The sequence below is a fragment of the Gadus chalcogrammus genome, chromosome 7 (genome assembly GCF_026213295.1).
Source record: "Gadus chalcogrammus isolate NIFS_2021 chromosome 7, NIFS_Gcha_1.0, whole genome shotgun sequence".
In the NCBI taxonomy this organism is placed as follows: domain Eukaryota; kingdom Metazoa; phylum Chordata; class Actinopteri; order Gadiformes; family Gadidae; genus Gadus; species Gadus chalcogrammus.
In genome coordinates, this window is record NC_079418.1 from 29,520,639 (window position 1) to 29,538,533 (window position 17,895).

Below are 17,895 nucleotides of genomic sequence, written 5' to 3' on the forward strand. Positions count from 1 at the left end.
TAGCTTTTCTCTGCCGCCACTGAAACAGACCTCCAGAACACGTCTGCCTCGTCGCTTGTTTATTTTAAATCCAAAAATGTGATTCTTATTTCAATATGCTTTGTATTTAAGGTGACATGTTATGCCACCAGGTGTGAGTGTGATTAGCCGTTACGAGCCGTTTTGAAAATCAGCCTCTTCTAACGTCACAAGTGGGCGTGTCCACCTAGATGTATGCTTGATAGATCCGTCCAACAGCCTACCTAGTGGACTGTAGTAAACGTTGCTCATCTATCCGTCACACGTCTAGGTGGACGCGCCCACTTGTGATGTCAGAAGAGGCCGATTTTCAAAACGGCTTGTAACGGCTAATCACACTCACACCTGGTGGTATAATATGTCACCTTTATTATGTACGTCTGCACTACAATATCTATTTTTCTAACATCTTTAATTAGATTTCTATTTAGACTTTTCAAGGTTATTGGTAATCGCCTGTTAAGAGCGTGCAAGAAAGAAGTGTTTTGTAGACCTTTTTTCGCTTATTCTTGAGTTAACCTTTGGCTGTCAAACCTCTTCGGAGTGGATTCTGTTCGTTAAAGTAAAGAACCTTTTTTATCGCAAACCTTTTTGTGTCAGAGGTCTGCCCTGCACTTGAGTCCGACTAACTACCTAATAGGGCCAGCTTATTAAGAGAAACAGCTATCTCTGTGTCCGTGTGTTGGTAGTTGGCGTAGCTCACGAGCCCATTGAAATACCAGCACTGTATACAGTACAGTGTGAATACCAGTGAGATGTGGTGCCTTCTCTTGTCTTTGTTTTGTATCCATCTTTTCATGATTTTCTTTTTCATGTTTGTTTATATGTGATAAATTCCTTTGCACGGCAAAATGACAGGCTTTGTGTTTGAAGGGTGCTATTAATACACCTGCATGCCTTGCCTTGAGGTAGCATGGCTTACCTGCGTCTGCTGTACGAGTCTGCAAGGTAATAGTTCTGAGGCCAGGAAAGGTGGTGCGGAAATGAGCAAAGGTGTTGAGGACATGAGGAGAGGTGGTGAGGAGATGAGGAGAGGTGTTGAGGAGATGAGGAGAGGTGGTGAGGAGATGAGGAGAGGTGGTGAGGAGGAGAGGGGAGGAAACCAGAGGAGAGGGAGGCTAGAGGAGAGAAGGGGAAAGAGCAAATAGATGAGGAAGAAACAAAATAAACAGAAAAGCAGCTAAACTCCCCTTTATAACGGTGTCAACAAACTCTCAATGACAAAGTATAGTCGTCTACAAAGTCCTTACCCTTACCCAAACACTCGAAAACAGCAGTTGCCAACAATGCTGTGACATTGAGGCCAATGCAATATGCCAAGTGAGGATGGCCTGCTGAGTTTTATGGCGAGAGAGGGCTTGGCGATGTTTCATTGGAAACCTGATGCAACCAAATTACAACCAAATACGAGATCTAAACGGGTAAGGTTTAGCTGTCACTTTACCTAATAAACGATCGCCCTCTGGTGGCGACAATTGGGAACTGCCGAGTGGTAGGTCCAGTACACTGCATTTACGTGCATGAAACAACGCATTATAGGAAATGTAAATATCGATGATTTCTGCCATATATCAAAGCTGTTATAATAAATAAATGCATAATGGATCATTGGTGGAATATACCCCTTTAATATAATCTTAAACAGATAATGTTTTGTGAGAATAGAAAGGCGATGAAAAACCTTTTCAACCATATAGGCATTTCACTTTTAATATAAGATGTGCGATGTCTGCAAAGTGTGTGTGTGTGTGTGTGTGTGTGTGTGTGTGTGTGTGTGTGTGTGTGTGTGTGTGTGTGTGTGTGTGTGTGTGTGTGTGTGTGTGTGTGTGTGTGTGTGTGTGTGTGTGTGCGTGTGTGTGTGTGTGTGTGTGTGTGTGTGTGTGTGTGTGTGTGCTCGTTCATGACTGCTAGGACACGCGCATCGTGTAACTGGGTTTCGGTATTTGAGATGGGTCCATCCGCAGGCTTGGGCGTTTCCGTCATGACACAAGAACGCCCTTTAGGCGTTCCTGTAGCGTTTCATCGACCAATCGAGGTGTTTCGAAAGGCATACTGGGTTTCGCAAGGCATACTGCGAAGCACAGTCGCAAGGCATACTATGCTTTCCTTCCTTAATGGCAATTGTACCTCTCTCAATTAGCAATCATTGAGCCCCCACTTGGCTAACATTCGTTCTATGCTACCCGTACTTACTACTAGATCTTATTTTGAAACTTCTGTTTGAGAAAATCGGGTTCGGTGTTGACGATGAAAGTTCGGTCGGTTTATAGCACAGTTTCTGTTTTCCGGTTATTACCGGTCATTGACCCGGGAAAAAAATGAGGAAGACTGAAATTTCTTAATGTCCCCGGTCAGAATGACCAATGGAAATAATTCCTTGCACGATTTGAATTGTGTTTAAATATGCAAGCATGGGAAGGTAAACTTAACTGACATTGCAAATTCCGAGAAAAAGGGAAAACAAAGTTCCTGCATCATATTACGCATGCAGGGTGCTGCAAACTTTAAGCAAAATATATAACATTCTATGCTATGTATTAGTATCCTTGTTGGTGTGTAATTAATATTGCTGTCAACAATGAACAGGTCGACATAAAAACAAACAAGCTATTAAGCTCTTACAACACTTTTATTGTTGGGCTACCATTAACCCGAACTCAGGAAACGATAGATGAACCGCAAATTTGAATAACTGACATTTAAAATTAGGAGTGAGATTATCAACGGAGAAAAAAGTGTGTGTGCGTGTGTCTGCATTTACGCGCGTGCGTGTGTCTGCGGGTATGTGCGCTTGTGTGCGTGCGTGCGTGTGTGTGTGTGTGTGAGTGTGTGAGGGAGAGTAACACTGTGATTTAACAGAAATGAAACCTTCAATGAACAATGTGCTTGAACCTCTTAGACCTGACAGTTATGAGAAAATACTCCCAGAAAATTGACATCATTACAACAGCGTTCAGCCGTGTTTTGCGCGTGTGGGCATGGAGAGGAGAGTGCCTTCAATCAGAGATAGGTCTCCGAGAGGAGCAGATGCATGCTCATTTTAGTGAACAACGAGGTCATAACAACATCATTCTGATGGGCTCCGTCTGCAGAAATTGGAAATAACCAAAGTGGAAGCCGTTGGGAAGTCACACAGGAGTTACGGTGTTCATGTTGACGCGGTACCTCTAGTAGCCTACCCGCCATAGTACGCTTTACTAACGAGTGTTCATGAGTTGGTCATTGCTGAGCTGTACACCCAGTGCATTAATACATTACGTAATCAACAGGACTTGTTTTATAAAAAAACTGTTATCACTTTTCGAGGGGTGGTTACATCACTCAGAAAGAAAACAACATAATAGAAGAAGTGCAAAAGTTGAAAGTCCAATGTATGAATTTAGCAGAAAGCTAAAGTAAACATAAAAGTCTTCAGTCTTGTTTTAAAAGTGGTCAAAGTCAATGTTTCGTGTTTACTCTGGGGATACTTAACAGATTGGTCTCAGAAGATCTGAGTGGTCTACATTGAAGGCTTATGTAGTGCAAGCATATCAGTTACATATTTGGCCCTTAAGGGATTTATAGGTGAGCAGCATGATTTTTCAATCAGTTCTCTAACATACAGGGAGCCAATGTAACGGTTTAAGAATTGGTGCATTGTGTTAAAAAATATGTATCTCTAGCCGTTCTGAATAAGCTGTTGTTGAACTCTAGCAGTAGCATTCTGAAAAAAAAGACCCGTAAGGAAAAAATTGCAGTAATCAAGCTTACTAGTGATAAAGGCATGTACAAGTTTTTGCAAGTCTTGAGTGGACATGAGCCCTCTAAGTCTTGCTACGTTTTTAAGGTGATAATAGGCCGATTTAGTAACTGACTTGATGTGACTGACGAAATGTAAATCGGAAGCCTTTCTGTTTTAGCACCAAATAAAACGATCTAGTTTTGTCCTCATTTGGTTGAAGGAAATTTTGGCACATGTGCCAAATTAGGTACAATGGCCCTCCCTTGTCCCTAATAACTATTGGACAGGTGCCCATCTAACATCCCTTAATACTAATGTTATTGGGTCATATCGAAACATTAACAAAATTTGGTGGTGGTTGAGAGCACTTTCAATAAAAGTTCCCAATCTGGCTAGGACCACCATTGATTGGCCAAACACGCTGTTCCCATGTCCAAGCATCATGACATTTCTAATTGCTTCAGCTTTTATTTTTTAGCGAGTAACAAAGATGCAAAGGGAAAATGTAATGAAGTAAAAGTATACATTTTATTAAGGAAAAGTAGCTGAGTACAAGTGAATGTTGCTAGAAATCTAAATCCTCAAGTGAAGTACAAATCCCGAAAAAACGAATGAAGTAGTAGGCCTACATTAACTAAGTATTTCTACTTTGATACTATACACCACTGTATACATGTGTATATAATCATGACATTTGACATAGTGATATGTTTAAGGTTTAAAAAATCTATTGCAGTGTAACAGTGATATAGAAAAAAATATCTTCTGTGAACAAGCATTTTATTTATATTACAATTACTATTGATAAAAACAGCAGTTTCGAATTCATCTTCTAAATTAGGTTAATATTGAGCATGCAAAAAATTCCACACTACAAATAATCTTTTAGTTAAATTCATCCATCATAAAACTTGATTCTTATGCAAACCATTCGATTAAAGTTTTTCTCAGTTTCTCAGTTTCTTTGGTACATTTCTCGAATCATCCTCGAAATTTGCAAAACAGTAAGTGCATTTCTCAAAACAATTCGTACAAATAGCAAATCACCATGGATTACCAGCAAAAGCCAGTCTCTTGCTCAGAATCATTAGTTCATCGCTCAAAAGTAAATATCTGTGTCAATGAACAGTGCCATCAGAATGACAAGTCCTTATGTCATTGTGTACGGATAAGACAGTCAAATTGCTTAGTCATGTTTCCAATATAACTCTGTGTGGATGTTCTGATGTTAACTATGGCTAAAGTTTTGAAGACAATTATTGTAAATTCTAAGTTACACCTTAGTGTATGTGGGAGATTGATTAAAAGACCGGAAAAGATTCACATTTACCCTTTTACTGTTTGTACAGTAATTTGTCGAAAGACCATGTCATTGCGATACAGAAAGGAAAAGACAGCACTGCATAGCACAAAGAAAAAAAAAAATAGAAATGTGAACATAGGACAATGTCTGTAGGGAAAACTGTACATGCAGTGCTGTAGGAATTACAGTGCAGTCTTCCTAAACCTCCAGACGTTCCTGTCTGGTGGACAACAAATTCTCATTCTCATGCAGCCTCACTCCTCTTCCTCTTCTTCTTCTCTCTGGCTTTTGACCCCGTCCAATTCCTTGTCCTTCCATTATCAGACATTGTAACATTGTGTTGTCCTCCAGCTCCAGGTATATATATATACTTGTCAGTGATGGTTCATGAGATGCACCTTTGAGCTATTTCAGTAAACTGGTTGATCGTTGGTTACGCTTGGTTACGCTTCACACATTTCCCTTCATCAGAGAAGCTCAAGATTCAGCTGGGGAAGAATAAAAAGTCGAATGGAAATTTCTAGAAATATGCTTGACATATTATGACAACTTGTTGAACCATTTTGCATGTACAGACTTCTGCAATGCACTAATGCCTAAATGTTGGGAGGATGGGACTATTCAATAGAGACCCATTACGATACATTTTGATCAACATGACATAAGCAATTGATGATGTAGGTAAGAGCAGAGAATTGTACATAATCATTTGCATGGATGTACCAAAGCATTTGCAACTTGTTCAAAGTAATGAGAAACTGCTTGACCAATTACCATAGTTTCCCCTTTTAAGAAAGGCCTAGATACAATAATAAGCTATAGAGCTACGGAAAAAACAAGCGATAACGTTGTTTGGTACGCAGACACAAGTGTCATGGACAGGCTCTGCCCACCCGATCTGGAACATATCTTGGTGAAATGCAGGCCCTCCCATAGACTTAGGGAACTTCACCCTTGTTATAGTGATAGCGGTCTACATACCTTTGCATGCTAATGATTGATTAGCACTTGAGCTAATAAACTCAGCTATTGGCAAACAACAGAACTCCCACCCTGAAGGAGTCTTCAATTTTGCAGGCAAACCTCAGGTTAGTTCTCCGCAGATTTCATCAGAAGTTGACGTGCCCAACCGCACACATTGGAACACATTAGACAATGTTTAAACCAATGTCGACAATGCATACAAATACAAATGAACAGCAGATGTACCCATTAACCAGATTAAGAGGGTGTTTTACAATACAGCCTTAAAGGATAACTGGTTCACTCGAGACAGACCTCGAGATAGACCTCAGATGTCTCTAGTATAATCCATTCCCCCCCCCTCCCCCCAGCATTTCTAAGCCTTTTAATGGTCTGGTCTCTCTCCAGGGGGTCCGTCCACCACGGTGAGCCGTATATGCTCACCCATTGGGTGCTCTCGGGTCTCCAGGGCCTGCCGGAGCTTCTCCCAGAACAGGTCTGGGTGTGCGTCTGCGCGGGACCAGCTCAGGTAGGTTTGTCTCTTCAGGAGCCTCCGCATGCGGTAGTATGGAGACAGCTCCTGCATGGGAATGTCCTCCAGGAACACCAGGATCAGCACGTCCTTCTGCTCGTCAAACAGACGGAAGCTGGGGAAATGGAAACAAGGAGAGTTGTTTTTTTATATGTCTGAGCTGTTTAACCCGGGGCACCCACCCCACACAAACCATACCTATCCACATGGTTGTATTGGCCCTGGAGTGGAAATACTTTCCTACTACTCAAGTACTTTACTTGATTGTTTTTGACACATTTTCAACCTATTGCATTTTCCATGCATTGATGTAGCCAGTCATTGATCAGCAAGTCAGTTAAGGGAAAATTACCCCATGGCGATGCGGTGATTGAATCGTTTAATCCCCTGTGGTTCTTTGTTTTGGCCACTTGTCCTTATGCACTGAATTACTGCAATACCATCTTTTTCCTTTTCCAAACTAACTGGGTTTGCCGATTGCAAACTTCTGGCTTAGTGGTTAGAGCGTTATAGCATGTCTGTAAATGTGTGATTAAGGCTTTGGTCCGTTGCACTTGACATTTTGAGGGAGAAGGTATGAGGGGGTCATACCTAATAAGACCACAAGTACACATGTGAAGCTGAATTAATGATCAACCATATTCTGGTCATGCATGTAAACTCTGGATTCTTACCTGGCAACCTGGATCTCTCTGGAGCACCATTCACTCTCCAGGTAATCACGACTGACCACGCAGATGGTTTTCCGGCTGCCATAGATGGCGTCTGTTATGTTTTCCATAATGGGTTTACCTGAAAAGCATCGGTCAGTGAAAATGCACAAAAATGATATAAAAGTAAAACAACAAACTGAAGCTTTGTTACATCACAGCGCTAAAGAATGAAGGGCTAACATTAATAATAATTGATAAGGTAAACAGAATAAACTTCTTGATCGCGCCAATTCCGACCAGTAAGAATGCAGTTCTTCTGAAACGTTCTTGTGCTGTCGCTCTCTCAGAGCTATTAATCCTATGAATTAGTAGACCACGATTGCATGGCCCCGAAATACATTGATTTAACCAATTTAAATAATTTAGATTAGTCCTTGATCTAAACTCTGTTTTTAATGAATATAGCTTTTCCAGCCACGCGGGTCCATTCTCGCACTAGCCAAACTGATCTTGCCTAAGATCAGTTGGCTAGTCACTCATCTCAGGTCCAGAAGTCCGACTGTTATAGCAGAGCTTTTTGGGTGAGACGGCACAGAGCCTGGGCCAGAAACCAACTATCTACCAACTAACGAAAGAGGAAGTTGGTAGATAGATTATGTTTCTTGAGGATCTGTAGGTGAGTGGCCAACACAAATTCAGTAGAATTTCATAATCATAACGAAAGAGGAAGCATGGCGTCCCTCCCCCCATCACGGGGGGAGGGACGCCATGCTTCCTCTTTCCTTTTCGCCAACAGATCCTCAAGAAACATAATTGATTGAAACAAATGAATCGAGAGAAAGAAAAACACACCATTCTGAGTTTGTCTGCCATCAGACTTACGATATAAATAAAAAGTCTGACTAGTGAGACGAGTGAGTCAGTCAATGTTAGCCATCTTTGAACCATTCATGACCTTAGATGCTAACGCAGTCATACATCTGTTCTGTTTCACACTTTACTTCTGAGGCCAACAACACTGATTTTAAAATGATAAAATATTATTAAGTAGATACAATGAAACCAGATTGCATTTATGTTATGAGGGAGTTTTAAGTGATTTTCTTCTCTGAGAGTTTTTCCTGCCGCTAGTTTGTCATTTGTATCCTGTCCTCTGCGTTATAGCATGTCAGTTGTTATACCAAGTGCCCATCATGCGGGCGCCTCTGTACGATGCCATTCCATGGTGTGAATCTCAAACACAACATGTGTTGAAAAGCCGTTTCGATTTATTTGATATTATAAGTATTAAGTATTTCTTTGACATGTTTTACAGTCTGAATACTAAACTTTGAAAGATATTCTTGCTTTGAAATCGAGTTGAAGATTAGCTTTCATTATAGTTTTTTATGTTAATAAGGCAAAATGTGCAATTTATATTATTTGTCTATACAACTCATAATATTCAGAATATCAAAGTTTGATTTTTGATTTACCAAATTTTATTAAGTCTTATTTGGAAACTTACCATCGCTTATAGCTTTCTAGTTTTATATTGCATGTCTGTATGTTCTTGCCCAATTATATATATGCCACAAGTTTAAGAGACAGACAAACAACATTGATTCACAATATATAAAACCTACCAACAAACTGAGCAAATGCAGAAACCATTGCTGTAAATACAAACAAAACATGCAAGGATTCTCTGTATTGGGCCTCTAGTCTCTTTTGAAACTGCTCCTGCAATGAACTATACCATGCAACGAATTGTCTTTTGCCTTCAATGTGTTTGTCTTTCAATCTGCAAAGCAATTATAAAAGATAAAGCAAGAGCAGCCTTGCAATGAATACAAATAGTTCAAATCGTATGTGTGCACCACATAGACCATGTCAGAAAGGCTCAAACGCAATTTAATAATATGTGCGTTGTGCGGCTTCAAACTAAATCTGTTGTATTTGAACGCCCTGTTTAGCGCCGCATTGGATTTTTTATATTTGACATGGAGAAGAGGTGAGTGTGAGCAAGCAGGATATAATCAGTGGGCATTAGACAAGATTCAAAGCCAAGATTTATTGATTCAAAAACAAGATGAAAAAAACAGTCAGGAAAAATCTCCCTACCAAGTTGATGAGCATATCTAAAAGCATATCCACTGGCATGTACGATATATGAAATAGTGTAGGCTAGCATGTATGCTAATAGAGGTGAAGAGGATGCTCAGGATAGGGCTCCTCACCTGGCTGGAAGTCTCGGTGGTGCAGACTCAGTCTCCAGCCCTGCTCGTCCTCCAGCTTGGGCAGCAGCTCCCCCAGCACCCAACCCTCGTCGTTTGCGTTGTAGGAGACGAAGGCGTCGTATTGATGAGCACCCTTGTACTTGTTCTTTGAGTTGTAGAGGAACGCCAGCATGAGGTAGTACGCGTAGACCAGATGCCATTGCAGGAACTTGTGGGTGAAGCAGACTGCTATGGTCATGATGACCGCGCATGTCGTTGAAATATAACAGATGAACCCCATGTCGACCGTACATAAACGGACGTCAATCTCCAAAAGTTTTCTCCCTTTGAGGTTTGGTGGGAAGTTACATTCAAAGTTGTACGCATCAAACACTTGTGTTTGCTTGTTGTTGATTACCCATTGGAGGAACCACGCGTTGTCACAGTTACAGGAGAAGCTATTACCCTGCAAATCCAGGTATTCAAGGGCTGACAGAGACCGCATCACTGGCTCTGTGATAACAGAAAATGTGTTCTTCCCCACCTGCAAGAACTTCAGCTCTGTGAGGTTAGCATGGAGCAGGAAATCTAGAGACCTTAGGTTTGTTTGTGAAACGTGAAGCCTTTTTAGTTTTTGAATCGGGGAAAACAAATTGTTGGGAATGTCTGTGAAAGCATTTTGAGACAAATGGAGCCTATTCAAATTAGGAGTATAGTTAAAGGTGTGTGGATGCAAGGTTTTAAGCTGGTTACGTTGTATATAGATTATTGACAGATTTGTCAGGCCTTGCAGAAAGTTTTGAGGGAAGTTGGACCTATGAGATCTGTGTTGATTTGAAATAAACAATGTGTCTAGTTGTGAAAGCCCAGCAAATGGTGGATACGTAATGGGCTTTACCGATGGATATTTGATGTGATTGCTCTCCAAATTCAATGTCTTTAAAGCTTCCAAGTGACTGAAAGCACTCTTTGTAATTTCAGTTATTTCATTTGATCGGAGAGTAAGTTGCCTAAGACTGGACAGTCCAAAAAAAGTCCCATTATTAAGTTGTTTTAATTTATTTCCTTCTAATGCCAAATTTTTGAGGGAATTCAGGGCTTTAAATTCTCCATGATCTAGAACAGTTATTTGATTGTTTGACAAAGAAAGATCTTCAAGATTCGGTGTGTTTTTTTTGAAGGCGCCGTTTAATTGATCAATGCTGCTGTTTTGCAACATTAAGACCCTTAATTGGACCAAATCTTTGAAAACACAATCCTTGAGAGTCAGGAGAGGATTATTGTCTAGACGGAGAATTCTGAGAAGTTTCATATCGGCAAAATCATCACAGCCAAGAACATTGATGTTATTGTAGCTGAGATCCAGTTTTAAGATTTGAGTTTTCCTTACGGCATAGGGGACCGATGTGAGACAGTTAGACTTTATGATTAAAGTCTTAAGCTTCCTAAATGATTTGAACGAATTGTTAGAGATGTCAGTTATCGCATTCATCCCCAAGTCCAATAATTTCAGATTAGTACACAAGTGCAGCATTTCCACTGTAATAACTTTGATGCCGTTATTTTGGATTTCAAAAGAGCTAAGGGTTCGGATTTTGCAGGAAATATTGATGAGATCCTGCAGGTTGTTATTGATATGGTTTAACTTCAGATACTTCAGTGAGGAGTTACATGTCTCTAGCACTTCCTGCAGTCCATGTAATGAGGAGCGAACCCCACTGATGTCTAGTGTAAACACATTTCCAAGGTACGATGTGTCATTCACCTCCCAGACGATACCATTCTTTATACTATCCTCAAGGTCCAACTTTCTGAGGTTGGGAAAGATACCTGCAGTGAGCCTAAAGAACATAAAATCATTCTGGGACAAATCAAGTGTAACAAGTTCTGTAGACTTATTTGACAGCTCCCATGAATCAAAGGTGGAAATATTGTTTGCTGGAATGTACAGGTATTTTAAATGTGGCGTATGTTGTAATATATTTGTTAAGTGGCGCAGTTTGTTATGGCCTAGGTCCAAAAACCCAAGCTTGCTCAGTGACATGAAAGAGGCCGGTGCTACTGTTTGGATGTGATTGGCAGTCAGATGCAATTCTATGAGATTGACCAAGCCATCAAACATACCATCCTGTAGCTTACAAAGCATATTGTTGTCTAAAAACATCACCTTTAGAGAGATTTGAACCACAAAAGTGCCAGATTCAATCTTGGAGATCAAGTTGTGTCCCATATTTAAGTGCAACAGATTTGGTAAATTTTCCAAAGCTTTTTTATTTAATTTAGAAATGTTGTTTCCAGACAGGTCTATAAATGTGACTGTTTCTGGAATTTCCTTTGGAAATACTTGTAAACTGTTCTTACATATGGCCCGTGTGTTCTGTGTGATCTGGCAGCCCTTCACCACGTAACCAGCAGTTGGAAAAATAAAACAGTTCAAAAATAAATATAATATTCCCAATGAACAAAAACAAATTCCCCTTAACGGCATCGCAATTTTCGTTTTCATTCCAGCACAAAAAGAAGATTGGTGATGTTGTTAATTTCCAACACAAAGGATCTCGAGTCCTACCAAGTGGATCTTTGGTTTTGTTTGTTAATTTCTTTCAGTCCGAGGAATCCCTCAGGTTAAAACCGCCAATCCTAAAAGACTGTCAAACAGACACACAAAGATACACAGACAGCGGTCATTACAATCTGCTATCAAAATACTGCAATTGAAGCATAGCATCCTGATGCTAAGGGTTTGATATTTCATGAAAACGTCTTATATAGGCCTACATGATGTAAACAGCCTCAGTTAAACATAATCACATGGTAATTAATCTTTTCTAAGAATATAATGAATTTGAGTCATAGCCATAGTCCTCTATAATCTATATATTTTTTAACCATAATAAAAGAATATATATAAAAAAGCAAAGGAGAAACTGTTTTTTTTTCAGGCTAAATAGTGCTGGCCTTAAACCAATTTAAACATGAGGAGATGATGTCCCTGTTGCTCTGGTAGAGTTGCTTACATTTATTTTTAGTCAGTTAGAAGACCTGCTTTACATTTATATGAGTCAACTAGTAGTCCAAGTTATAATTTATATTGAGTTTTCTTTCCGAGTAGAACATTCTCTACTTCTGTAACTGACATTCTGCATGTATGTCACTCAGATATCTTGTTATTGTGAAGGATGTCTTTCTCTTTTGGAGTTTTGTTATTTTATGTCATCGATTTTCACTATTTACAATCTGTGCCCCTTTTCTGAGCATGTGTCTGTTTCGCTTCACTCTTATTTGTTAGCCCTGAAGATAACAGATAAGATGCATAGACTTTTCAAGTCCAGGTTGTGTTCTTCCCTTGAACAAACTTTATTTAGGTTGAATGCATCTGAATAAACGTTTGATTTCTCTGAGAAATAATGCTTTGTGTCCCATGGATTCAGCTCGCTAGGTTATGCAAGGTTACGCAAGATTATCCTGAACCAGAGAACTCAACCATCAGAGGACAGATCGAGAAAGCATCAGTTAATAGGCCTTATATACCTTCTACACATATATTTAGTCAGCTAGCATGCCTACTTGATTTATTTATTCAGGCAGTTAGATGGACTAATTTATCCAAGGTGACTTTCAGGTGAGGTTGCGAACAGTCCAAGCATGAAATTAATATTGGCACAATTCCAAAACATGACGTGTTGCACAACAAAGCTTTTAGAGAACAACTAGAATCTACATTCTATGATTTTGCTATAAATTCAGAAAAAATATCTCCTATATGATCGTCAACTGATTTACTCTCTCCTCTCCAACGGTTTCTTATAATGATGATAATAGTGATGAAATAAAATGCATTTTCATCAAAAACTAACATAAAAGGCAAAAATAAACACATGCTTGAAATGGTAATAGGTTAATTTCCTTTTTGTAGAAAGATAAAGTACTTGAATTGTAGCTGTATTGTAGTGAAAGAAGTGGGTTAAATTAAGTTAAATACTTACTGTGCATATTTCTATTATTAAAAAATAATAATATCAAAATTCCACAAAAACAAATGTTCCTCGATCTGGTCTTTTTCCCGATGCTTATGGCGAATCAAAATAATGTGTTAATGATAAAAGCTGGTTGGAAATGGTCTTTTTGGGTGTGATCTATTGGGTGCTTAGTGATGAAGCAAAATGAAGTGGTCAGGATGTAAGAAAAGGGGAATTATCTAAGGGGAACTGACACTGTCTATTTTTAATAAATGACAATGTCGATATGCAACCAGGATTCAACACAATAACCTCATCAGCATTGAAGGTTAAACACATTGATTCAATTATGAAGATTAATCTGTTTATTCAAATTTGTTGTTTTCTTATGGACATTTTATTTATTAATGTTGAAAATAAATAACATAAAGATATGTTATTTAGATATCAGATATGAACCCTTTACCTTTAAGATCAACTGGGTTCAGTCAGGTAATTATTTCCAGAGTCAAAACAAATAACGGGAAATAAACATTTGGCTAGTAGGCTATGCACCACATATCCTAGCTGGAATTAACTACCTGAAGATCTGATACAAGCTAAGGCCCTGACAACATTTACGATTAAAAACGTTTTAGTTCACCTTTGCTTTCAGATTTTTTAAAAATCCTGTAAAATGTCAGCTAAGAATGCATGTTACATTTATGGTAGGAAAAATCTTGAGCCAGCTTGATAAAGTAAGCAAACAAATATCTTATCATCTCTATGTCGTAAGCATTGTTTATGAGGCAAATAACCATGGCAAGCTAACATTAGTTAGCAAGTTAACGTGTTATTATCGCAGACAATTCATTTATCTCGCATTAACTGTCTCTTTTTTTTTTTGTAAAAGTCTGTTGCTCATTGGCTAAAAGTTCCTCGTGATCAAGCCTAGTATGTTGCTTACTGCTGCGCTTCTCACAGGAAAGAGGAAGGAATCTAACTGTATATTGTCAATCCGCCAAAAGGCAGATAAAAAAACATGGAGAAGGGTACGGAACTTGATGTAAAAGTGTTTGCACAATAAATGTTAAGCCACTTTCATTCATATGGCAGTTCATTTACATTAAAAGTGCGCTTTGCACTACTTTTGAATTCCTTATTGGATTTTGCGTATGGCAATGTGATTGTAGTGGCTAAAGCTCCCTTGTTGTGATCAGTAAATATCTCTAAACATATTCAGTCATTTAACCACTCTATGACAGAAAGAACGAGGTCTACGCGTGTTTACTGTGTTGAAACAATGGTAGAAAAACAGTGGGTTGAATGAAACAAATGAACAAATACACACAGTATCTCCCTAAATGTGCTAATCCCTACGTCATAACAGCTCGCTCTAAGTCAACTAATATATCCTATGCATCTGTAATTCTAAGCAATGAAAGCCAGTAGGCCTACACTAAACAGTTATTAAACTAAAATGCAAAACTATGCAAAACAATTAGTCATTCAATATAATTGTTACGTATTTTAAGAATCTAAGCTACCCACACATAGACCCAATGATGCAGGACCAAACATATTAGCCGTAAATACCATACATAGCCACAAGGGGAGCAAGACCTTACTGAAGGCTGCAATAGATACTTTATCCACAGAGGGCAGCACCACAGACCAAGCGAGGAAAACCGAGGATTACGTCCCACCGGTTCCTCTCCAAGTCTTCCGGTCCTCCCTGAGTCCATAAGAAAGCCTCCACATCGTGGAGGCAGGTAGAACTCTTCCGGCAGCGATAGGATATACGTGGGTTTATGTCTTGGATCAGCTAGGAGAATACTCTCGCACGTGCTTAGAACACATCTTCAATCTCTCTTTACTTCAGAGCATCAGTTTACCATACCGAAAATACTTTATACAAATAAAGTCTCTTTAAAGCTATTCCTTTGGATTCGACTACTTCCTGAAGAACTCAGCATAATAAACAATCACAAAATATTCATCTGAATAATATAATATCTAAATCTGAGCCTAAATTACAATATGGCAAAAGGACACTAACACGAATCGTGAATAATCACAGGAACTCACGCCATTAATGCGATTAAATCTTTTAATCATTGCCCAGCCCAAGTGGTTACGTCACTAAATGGAGATATTGTGAAATATTTAGAATAGAAGTAATAGCTACTCATCTTGGCTAGCCTAGTGTAAATCGCTCCTGCTTCAAAACAACCATTAGCATGCCATCCGATTCATCCTCCGTCTTTGGACGATTAATCGTAGCTGAGCTGTACACCCAGTGCATTAATACATTACGTAATCAACAGGACTTGTTTTGTAAAAAAAAAATGTTTTCAAGGGGTAGATACATCCCTCCGAAAGAGACAGAACATAATAGAAAAAAAATGTATAAATTTAGCAGAAGGCTAAATTAAACATAAAAGTCTTCAGTCTTGTTTTAAAAGTGGTCAAAGTCAATGTTTCGTGTTTACTCTGGGGATAATTAACAGATTGGTCTCAGAAGATCTGAGTGGTCTACATAGAAGACTTATGTAGTGCAAGCATATCAGTTACATATTTGGCCCTTAACCCAGTAGGGATTTATAGGTGAGCAGCATGATTTTTCGATCAGTTCTCTGACATACAGGGAACCAATGTAACGGTTTTAGAATTGGTGTAATGTGTTAAAAAAATATGTATCTCTAGCAGCAGCGTTCTGAACAAGCTGTTGTTGAACTCTAGCAGCAGCATTCTGAAAAAAAAGACCTGTAATGAGACAATTGCCGTAATCAAGCTTACTAGTAATAAAGGCATGTGCAAGTTTTTGCAAGACTTGAGTGGACATGAGCCCTCTAAGTCTTGCTACGTTTTTAAGGTGATAGGCCGATTTAGTAACTGATTTGATGTGACTGACGAAATGTAAATCGGAAGCCTTTCTGTTTTAGCACCAAATGAAACTATCTCTTGGCACATGTGCCAAACTAGGGACAATGGCCCTCCCTTGTCCCTAATAATTATTGGACAGGTGCCTGTCACGCCCAGCTTTGCCGTGCTGGATGTGCCTCTCTACCTGCCTTGCTTGGCGTGTCATGATCATCCGTGTTCCGTGTCCGTGTTCCTTCTATCGCCACTAGGGGGAGCTGTCTCTATTGGCAGTGCCAGGCTAATGACTGGGCTGATTGAGCTGGAGATAAAAGACGCCTTTCCCGTCGGCTCGGTCTCTCTCACTACTGCTATGGCCTGACGGGGAAGGGCTGGCTGCAGCTTCGCTCCTCATCTTTCCCTCACTTTGCTTTATATTACATCTACTGATATGCACTACACTTTTGGTTTAGCTTCCCCTTACTGATGCATTTAGCACTTTAAATAAATAATTGTTCCATCTTTATAATCAGCGTGGCCTCCCTTTGTTATGTCAGCTCTACTCGAGCCAAGTGGTCCTGACATGCCCATCTCACATCCCTTAATACTAATGTTATTGGGTCAAATGGGAACGTAAACAAAATTTGGTGGTGGTTGAGAGCACTTGTCAATTAAAGTTACCAATCTAGCTATAGGACCACCATTGATTGGCCAAACACGCTGTTCCCGCATGTCCAAGCGTCATGACATTTCTAATTGCTTCAGCTTTTATTTTTTAGCGAGTAACAAAGATGCAAAGGGAAAATGTAACGAAGTAAAAGTATACATTATATTGAGGAAAGGTAGCTGAGTAAAAGTGAAAGTTGCAAGAAATGTAAATACTCAAGTGAAGTACAAATCCCGAAAAAACTGAAGTAGGCCTACATTAACGAAGAATTTCTACTTTGTAACTATACACCACTGTATAGCCTACATTTGTATATAATCATGACATCTGACATAGTGATAGGTTTCAAAATCGAGTGCAGTGTGACAGCGATGTAGAAAAAAATATCTTCTGTGAACAATAATTTTATTTATAATACAATTACTATTGAAGAAAACAGCAGTTTCAAGTTCATTATCTAACTTAGGTTAATATTGAACAGGCAAAAAATTCCACACTATACAAATTATCTTTTAGTTATAAATATCATAAAACTTGATTCTTATAGACTTTGCCCCTGCATATGCAGGGGCAAAGTCAGGCTTAGAAATACTCGTGCAACTTTTTACAGATGGTAAAGTTGCAGTCATTGATTTGTGTTTTAGAATAGAAAACAAGATTAATTTCAAATTAACAATGACCATAGTTTCCCCTTTTTAGAAAGGCCTAGATACAATAATAAGCTATAGAGCTAAGGAAAAAACAAGCGATAACATTGTTTGGTACGCAGACACAAGTGTCATGGACAGGCTCTGCCCACCCGATCTGGAATATTTTGGTGAAATGCAGGCCCTTCCATACACTTAGGGAACTTCACCCTTGTTATAGTGATAGCGGTCTACATTCCTTTGCATGCTAATGATGATTAGAACTTGAGCTAATCAACTCAGCTATTGGCAAACAACAGAACTCCCACCCTGAAGGAGTCTTCAATTATGCAGGCAAACCTCAGGTTAGTTCTCCGCAGATTTCATCAGAAGTTGACATGCCCAAATCAACAC

General features: G+C 39.2%; 1 protein-coding gene across 2 annotated transcripts; it reads right to left on the reverse strand.

Annotated features, from left to right (window-relative positions):
- Positions 1–3,992: 3,992 nt before the first annotated feature.
- On the reverse strand, positions 3,993–13,634 carry LOC130386534 (toll-like receptor 13). Of its 2 annotated transcripts, none has more exons than XM_056595501.1 (4): positions 13,375–13,634; positions 11,958–12,036; positions 7,212–7,329; positions 3,993–6,652 (listed from the first exon to the last, which is right to left on the reverse strand). In XM_056595501.1, exons 3-4 carry the CDS (start codon positions 7,316–7,318, stop codon positions 6,391–6,393), a joined length of 369 nt encoding a protein of 122 aa, XP_056451476.1. In that variant the 5' UTR covers positions 7,319–7,329; positions 11,958–12,036; positions 13,375–13,634; the 3' UTR covers positions 3,993–6,390. The 2 variants fall into 2 exon arrangements, with proteins under 2 accessions (XP_056451476.1, XP_056451475.1); XM_056595500.1 differs by having other exon boundaries at positions 3,995–6,652; positions 9,410–12,036; positions 13,375–13,560.
- Positions 13,635–17,895: the final 4,261 nt, after the last annotated feature.

What these genes read in the sequence shown, in the direction of transcription:
- LOC130386534 (XM_056595500.1), bottom strand. Translation starts at nt 11,894, where the DNA reads ATGAAAACGAAAATTGCGATGCCGTTAAGGGGAATTTGTTTTTGTTCA. An exon ending in CCACCGAGACTTCCAGCCAG is followed by an intron (nt 7,330 to 9,409) that starts GTGAGGAGCCCT and finishes GATGCTTTTCAG; the next exon opens with GTAAACCCATTATGGAAAAC. An exon ending in AGAGAGATCCAGGTTGCCAG is followed by an intron (nt 6,653 to 7,211) that starts GTAAGAATCCAG and finishes CCATTTCCCCAG; the next exon opens with CTTCCGTCTGTTTGACGAGC.